Raw genomic sequence first — 8,457 nt, forward strand, 5'->3', positions numbered from 1 at the left:
CTTTCAGGGTAACTGTTCATTTTATTTAAATTATCAAATTTATTGTCAAAATGTTGTTTGTAATGGACCCTTATGTCTTTTTTTTTTTTTTTTTTTTGGCGCTACGCGGGTCTCTCACTGTTGTGGCCTCTCCTGTTGCGGAGCACAGGCTCCGGACGCGCAGGCTCAGCGGCCATGGCTCACGGGCCCAGCCGCTCTGTGGCATGTGGGATCTTCCCGGACCGGGGCACGAACCCGCAACCCCTGCATCGGCAGGTGGACTCTCAACCACCGCGCCACTGGGGAAGCCCCCTTACGTCTTTTTAATAGTGGTAGTCTGTAGTGATGACACCTCTCTCATTCCTGATACTGGTCATTTGTGTCTTCTTTCTCCTGATCAGTTGAGCTAAAAGTTTATCAATTTTATATATTCTCAAAGAATCTGCTTTTGATCTAATTGATTTTAGCTATTTTTCTGTTGTCCATTTCACTTATTTTTTCTCTGATCTCTTATTTCCTTTCTTCTACTTACTTTGGGTTAATTGTACTATTTTTTTATTTTTTAAGGTGGAAACTGAGGCTTGAGACCTACCTTCTTTTCTAATATAGATGCTTTTAGTGCTCTAAATTACCCCCTGTGTACTGCTTTAATGGAATCATACAAATTTTGGTATGCTATGTTTGCATTTCATTCAGTTCAAAACACACTCTAATTTTCTTTTTGATTTCTTCTTTGATCCATAGGTTATTTATAGGTGTGTGATTTAGTTAACAAATATTTGGAGACTTTCCAGATACATTTCTGTGATTTTGGCTTCTACTTTTATTCCATTGTGCTCAGAGAATATACATTATGACTTGAATCCTCTTAAGTGTATTGAGCCTTGTTTTTATGACCCAGAATATGGTGCCTTAATAAATACTTCGTGTGCACTTGAAAACAATGTGTATTCTGTTGTATTGGGTGGAATGTTCTATAAATGTCAATTAGGTAAAATTGGTTTATAGCGTCATTCAAATCTCCAGAGTCCTTAATGATTTTCTGTCTGCTTCTTTTATCGATTATTGGTTATTAATTATTCTCTATTTCTCCTTGCAGTTCTATCAGGTCTTGCTTTATGTATTTTGAAGCTCAGTTAGTAGGGACATAAACATTTAGGATTTTTGTAGCCTTTTGATGAGTTGTCCTTTTATAATTATGAAATGACCTTCGTTATGCCTGGTAATATTCTTTGCTCTATAATCTGCTTTTTCTGATACTAATATAGCCACACCACCTTTCTTTTGACTAGTGCTAACATGATATATCTTTTTCCATTCTTTTACTTGTAATCTGTTTGTGTCCTTATATTTAAAGTGCCTTTCTTACAGGCAGCATATAGTTGGGTCTTGCTTTTTTGTCCAATCTATCTTTTAATTGGGATATTTAGATCATTTATGTTTAATATGATTATTGATATGTTTAGGTTTTAATCTATCATCTTGCTTTTTGTTTTCCATTTATTCTACCTATTCTTTGTTCTCTTTTCCTGTTTTCCCTTGAAAACTGAGTATATTTATGATTCCATCTTTTTGTTGTTGGCGTATTAGATAAAATTCTTTGTTTCGTGATTTTAGTTGTTGCTTTGGGGTGTATAATATACATGTTTAACTTATAATCTAGCTTCCAGTGATACTATACCACTTCACCTGTAGTCTAAAGAACCTTACAATAGTATACTTACATTTCTCCCCTCTCTACATTTGTCCTGAAATTCTCATACATTTTATTTTTACATATGTTATAAACCCCACAATGCAGTGTTAATTATTTTTATTTAAACCATTATATTTTAAAGAGATTTTATTAAGAAAAACGCCTTACATGCTTATCATGTAGTTCTGATTTCTAGTGTTGAAATCTTCCTTTCTGTATATAGATCTATATTTTAATCTAATATCATGTTCCTTCTACTTAAAGGTCATCATTTAACATTCCTGTAGTGCGGGTGGGCTTGTGATGAATTCCTTTGGCTTTTGTGTATACAAAAATGCCTTTATTTCTCCTTTATTTTTGAAAGATACTTTCTGTGAACATAGAATTCTAAATTACAGATCTTTTTTTCTTCAAGTACTTTAAAGATGCTGCCCTAATGTCTTCTTACTTGCATTGCCTCACTTTAAATCTTTCCTTTTTTCACTCGTTTTGAGCCATTTGGTCATGATATGCTTTGGTGTAGTTTTCATGTTTCTTATGCTTTAAGTTTTTTTGAGCTTTTTGGATCTGTTCATAGCTTTACTCCAATTTGGAAGTTTCTGCCACTATTTTCTTAAAATAATTTTTCTGATTTTCCATCTCTCTCTTCTCCAGTTACTGATATACTAGACTGCTTAAAGTTGTCCTAGAGCCCACTGGTGATCTGTTCATTCTTCTTTTGCTCTCTTCTTCCTGAGTTTCATTTTGGGTAGTCTCTATTACTATGCCTGCAAGTTCACTAGTATTTTCTTCCGACATGCCTAATATGCTGATAATCCTATCCAGTGTATTTTTTACCTTATATATTGTAGTTTACATCTTTGGAAATTTTATTTGGGTCTTTTTTTATGTCTTTCCTGTCTAAACTTTTTGAACATATGAAATAGTTATACATCTAGTGATCTTGTGTGGTAATCCTAACATCTGTGTCAGTTCAGGGTCAGTTTTTATTATTTTCTACGCTATGGCTCATATTTCCTGCCTCTCTGTATTGCTTACACTTCTTTATTAGGTGTCAGACACTCTGGCTTTTACTTTCTTGGGTGATGGATATTTTTCTCTTTCTATAAATATTCTTGAGCCGTGTTCTAAATACACAGGTGAGACACTTGGAAACGCTTTGATCCTTTTAGGTCTTGCTTTAAGATTTGTTTTGTGAAACCAAAGAAATGTTTGATGTAGGACCAATTCTTCCCCTTTATTAAAGCAAGATTATTCTTTGTACTGTACCCAGCGTTCTGTGAATTAGGAGTTTTTTCAGTCTGACTTGTAAGAACAGACAGTATTCCTGTGAATACTTGATGGGATCCTATTCATTGCTCGCTCTCTCTCTCTCTCTCTCTCTCTCCAGCTCTTTTCTTCATTACTCTGGGAATTTCCACCAGCTTTCTCCCTTCCTGCACTGTAGATGATAGCGTTCACCTCATTTGTTTCCTGTCTCTCAAAGATCAGTCTTTGTCACCTAAGGTCCAGTGTTTTGAAATATTGTTTTGTGTATTTTGTCTGTGTCTTGGTTGTTTCAGGAAGGAGGGCAAACCTGGTCTCTGTTGTTCAGTCTTGGCTGGAAGCAGAAGTCATGCCCTTTTATTTTACCTAGTTTTCTATTTTAAAAACATTTAAAATTTTCAATGGAAAAATTCATCAGTCTTTACCTTAATGGCTTCTGTCTTTGGCGTCGTGCTTAGAAACACTTCCGTGTTTGAAGGCTTACAAAAATATTTACCTGTATTTTTTCAAGGACTTTAATTGTCTTATACATTCAAATAGTTTATTAATATGGAACCCCGTATTCTAGACAATTTGGAAAGTAGCTAAAATGGAAGGGGAAACACCTGTAATTATATCACCAAGAACAAGGCTAATATCCATGTTAACATATTTCCTGTCTTGCATTTTTCTGTGCCTTCGTTTTTTGTGTAGTTGTTATCCTCGTGTGTATGTCGTTTGGTGTGTGCATCCTAGTATATTGTATCATCACCATTTTCCATGTTGCGACGGAATCTTCAAAATTGCATTTTAATGACTGAATTATGTTTCATCAAATGATTATATTGCAGTTATACTGCCTTTACTTATATTGTTAAACATTTTAGTTATTTCTTAAGCAGAATCTATAAAACATAATTATCAGGCAGGGCATTTTAGGGAACCCTAACTGCCTACTTGCACATTTCCCTGACCCTACGAGGGCAGAGAGGCAGATACAGGGCCCTCTCAGTGTGTCATTGCTCCCTCCCCAAGCCCACACCAGTGCATTCAGTGAAAGCCTGTCTGTATAAAAACTAGAAGGAAAATAAAAACTTCAGTTTCCCAATAGTTCAGTCCATTCCTTATTACTCATATAGTTATAAATAAAAAGCTTGTAATTTATATTTTTCGTTTGTGTTAACGTGGCATCTCAATTATTTTCTAATTATTATTTGTGCTTGGTTATTTTTAGGCAAATTGTTGTTCAAGTCAAAGACATCATAATGCAGAGTGCTTCATCAGTACCACCAAAAGATCAAGGTAAGATAAGCCATGCCAGGGAAACCGGTAATGTGTGTGTCGTAAAGAGTTTTAACAAATGCATTTAACGTCACTGTCCTCCAACCATAAGGTGACTTATTTCCTGGAACTAAGAACCAAAAATCCAATTACATACGAAAGTTGATTTCTTTTGGTAAACGACTTGAGTGTCTGTGGATTCCTGGTTTATCAGACGACGTCCTCTTTACTGAGGGCAGCCCGTCTCATCCCACGTAAAACTCACAGACGCCAGCACCTCAGCTGGTAATTTAGTTGGTGCTAACAGATGCCAAATGAAGTTACAGAGCATTGGCTTTAACGAAGCAGAGTGACAGGTGTTCTAGTGAGAAGGATGTATACAGTATATATATTCTTGCACACGTATGCACACACAACACGCATGGAGAGAGAGAGAGGATGTTCGCTTATACATTTTTGACCTATTTCTTCCCATATACCCATTTAACAAAAAGAAACATAAAAGAAACCATTTCCCCTCCATATGAATTTTTAAAAAGAAGATCATGGGTTTTTTTTTTTTTAGCAAGAGCTCCTGGACCTTTTAGGAAAGCCGTTTAAGGTGGAGATAGAGTCATTTCTGAATAAAGAATAACTAAATTTTCCTCAGTATAAACGGCAAAGTCTAACCTTTAAGAGGAATTCAAGTCTTTCCCTGGCCTCTACTGATTCTCTTCCCTACAGAAGGTTTGATATGTGTGTGAGAAAAATAATGCCATTAAATGATTCAAAACTGGGCTTCCTTAGTGGAAGGTGTAGCTGTTCGTGAAAGGAGGGCGTTTACTTTAAAGACCCCTGAACTGGAGAAAACACTCTTTGTTTGCTCTGCCAAAAGGAAAGGTGGTGGCATAACTGTGAAGAGTGTGGCGTCTGTGTCTGAAAGTCATTTCTGCCCCTGCAGTGCATAACCTTGGGTACATCACTTGACCTTAACTTTCTCATCTGTAAATCCGTAAAATGAAGAAAGTAAGCCCTACGCTCTAGGTGATGTGGGGGTTGAAGGAGGTAATGCTGTAAATCACTCTGCACACGACTCCCCACGGAGCGGGCCCTTATGAGGTGACGGCGGCTCTTGCTGTCAGGGGTGGTTATTAACACGTGGGCCCTGCCCGCCTGTGGAGGCCCATGCGGGAAGATGGGCACGGCTGCCTCCTGCTGGGGATGCCTCGCCGCCTTCAAAGGCCACGCGTGATCCAGGGGCGCTCATGGGAAGTGAACGCAGAGCAGACCCCCGGCTGGCTTCTCATCCAGGCCCGTGGCCAGAGGGAGAGTAAGAGCCCTTGAGGATCGCACACGTCCTAGCCCCAGACACTAGGGCAAGAGAGCGGACGGGGGCAGACGGGCAGGGAGAGCAGGCCCTCGCTAGAAGTTAGAAGTGTGCATGCCCGTGAGCGTTTCGGTGCGTGTCCCCTGGGAGATCTCTGCACTTGTAGCCGATCAGTGTCCGAGCTGGCCTGACCGCCTTCCCCTGAGCAGGCGAGGAGAGGTGTGGCTGCTTGGAAGAGGGAGTCAGGAAAGCTGGGCCCTGTCCCAGATATAGCCCCAGCCAGCTGTGGGCCGCCAGACCCGTTATTTTGCCCCTAAGCCTGGGTTTCTTACTAGCGAAGCCAGGATTCCTTGCCGTTCTTTCCCAGCTCTAGCAGGTTACGAGTCAGGGTGAGTAACTAAGCAACGAGCTGCTGGGTTTCTGGCTGACACAGGGAAGCAAAGCTTGTCTCCACTCACACCTCTTGCCTACTTTGCCCTCCTCAAGGTTTACTTTGTTTTGGTTTTGTGTCTGCCTCTCTGAGCTGCTGTGTAAGCTTAGTTATTACCTCCATTGACTTGACCAAAGTAGAAGATGCCCTCAAGCCTAGCGAGGATTCAGCAGCTCTCACAAATTCTGCATCAGTCTTTCCTGGGACCAAAGGTGTGTAAGCCCCAAACCCAGAATTTGACAGACAAAGAGATATAATAACTAAAAGACCTCAATTAATCGAGGGCCTCAGTGTAATAGTCACTCTACCTACAACTTGACAGCCGTTGTTTTATTTAATGTTCACGATGTTCAATATAATCTTTATTTCTGTGGTTCAGGGAGATTAGATTTTTTTTTTTTTACCAAGGTCACCAACCAGTTCAGTGACTGAGCTAAGATTTGAAGCTAGAGCCATCAAAGTCCAAGACTGTTTGTCCCCCGTGTCATACTGTACATTTATAAGGAAGATCTCTAGTCTAGTTTTAGATCATCCCCCTTTTTCTTCTCTGATGAAACATTGTGCTTAATTAAATATATGAATACTTAAAGCTATTTCAATCCAAAGTAAGCAGAAATTAGAATTTGTATCGTGGGAAATTATATCAGTAAGGAAAGCTATGAGGCCTAAGAATTGCCCGGTTATTCATTAATTTACTCATTTATCAATTGCTTTCTGTGTGTCCTGGATTACTATTCATATTTTTTAACAAAGAAAAATGCCAGATTTTTAAATTATGATTTTGTTTTCATTTCTTTCATCAAATATAATCACTTATGGGACATGAGAAGTTTGCTGATCACATGTCATTCATTAATTAAATGCTGAGCGATTTATGTAATGAACTATTGATGGCTGTCTATGAATTACAGTACATTCAAATTTCAGACTTGTAAGCACATGCGCGTGCACACAGGCGCACACACGCACATTATACACGTTAACGTATGAAATTCAGGTAGGACATCACAGCAGAGTTGTGGAGCTTAAGAAAATCCATGGCATCATGTATGACACTATCTTCTAACAAAATTTCATACAGTGCAAGCAGATTTAATGATCACCAAGACAGTACTTACCAGGAACGACGCCCGATGCTATGAGGGATCCAAAGATAAATCAGACAGAAGCCTGCGCTCTTACAAGACACAAAATCCTAGTAGAACAGCAGACATGTGTGTAATTAACCAGAATAAAGCATGACAAATGCTGTACTAGACCTGAGTGTGACGTACTTGGAGAACAGTTGGTTGAGCCAGAAGTTTGAGGCTGGTCAGGAAACACGACAGGAGGGAGCGTTTGCTCAGGATGTGAGCACAAGTGTAGAAGTCAGTCAGGTGGGGTTTAGGGGTCGCAGGATGTGGAGTAAAGCTAGGAAAGAACCAAAGGAAACTAATTAGAAATTCCAGTGCCTTCTATTTAAATGTTTCCTAATTTTGGATAAAGAAATTAACATTGTAACATCACTCAGATAATTTGTAGTATATTAAAAGCTTTCCATTATAATAGTGTCGTTATTATCCCTTTCTGTGTAAAAGTGTTACTTATAGAATCTCCAGAAGTTATTTTGTTACAATTTTCTATCTTCTCACGCATTCAGGATTTAGAGATAGGATTTATGGTTTTCCCATAACTTTCTTTTTTTGTTTGGTATTTTCAAATGATAAGCTAATAAAAATGTAAGGACATGTATTCTGTGTTGGAAAACAGCAAATTGTAGCAAGTGATAAACCATGTTTTGGAAAAAAAAAAAAAAGGCATGAAAATAACATGATAAGGCCAACTACAGCCGTAACTTCCACTTTAAATTTGTTGAAGGAAAGAAAACCACCAGAGTGACTGAAAACGCAAAGGCATTGATTTACTTGCCAGATGAGGAAACACACAAGTGAGCAGCCTTGCCAAATGGTCCTGTTAGAGGGACAGTTTACGTTCGTTATGTGCCAGGAAGAAGTTGACTGTAGTTGTGCCAGTTAAGGATTGAAGTGAGCACCTTAGAGAGGGCAGGATGAGTGTCAAGTCCCCACACAGTTAATTAACACAAGTCCCACTGTTCATTGGTCAGAAAAGAGTCTTAGGTCCCGGGAGGTACTGTTTTGCTGGAGCCATTCAAACCTCTTAGATACTCGCCAGCTTCGCAATTCAGTTTTGCCATTTCCTAGGCAAGTGTGCTGTGAGTAGAAAGGTCTTAGCGGTCTTCTGACACTTTTCTCGGCTCTGTCATAACATGTGTATAGTTTAAACGTAGTTATCAAATTGTGAGCGCTGTTTTTGTCCAGTGAGAGCAAGAATAAATGGCGCTGGACTTCCCTGGTGGCGCAGTGGTTGAGAGTCTGCCTGCCTATGCAGGGGACACCGGCTTGTGCCCCGGTCCGGGAGGATCCCGCGTGCCGCGGAGCGGCTGGGCCCGTGAGCCATGGCCGCTGAGCCTGTGCGTCCGGAGCCTGTGCTCTGCAACGGGAGAGACTACAACAGTGAGAG

At 39.5% G+C, this 8,457-nt stretch overlaps 1 protein-coding gene across 50 annotated transcripts in view; it reads left to right on the plus strand.

The window, feature by feature from the left end:
* ZNF438 (zinc finger protein 438) overlaps window positions 1-8,457 on the plus strand; it is a 275,885-nt gene that overhangs the window by 140,714 nt on the left and 126,714 nt on the right. For all 50 annotated transcript variants that reach the window (XR_003436090.1, XR_003436085.1, XR_003436093.1 and 47 more), the window contains one exon: window positions 4,155-4,222. Coding sequence is in view for 21 of the 50 variants with exons in the window: in XM_027122080.1 (XP_026977881.1) it covers window positions 4,155-4,222 (68 nt within the window). In the remaining 29 variants the exon portion in view is untranslated. The remainder of the gene's footprint in view (window positions 1-4,154; window positions 4,223-8,457) is intronic.

The sequence above is a fragment of the Aethalodelphis obliquidens genome, unplaced genomic scaffold (genome assembly GCF_003676395.1).
Source record: "Aethalodelphis obliquidens isolate GAN/ISIS:26980383/991018 unplaced genomic scaffold, ASM367639v1 scaffold23, whole genome shotgun sequence".
In the NCBI taxonomy this organism is placed as follows: Eukaryota; Metazoa; Chordata; class Mammalia; order Artiodactyla; family Delphinidae; genus Aethalodelphis; species Aethalodelphis obliquidens.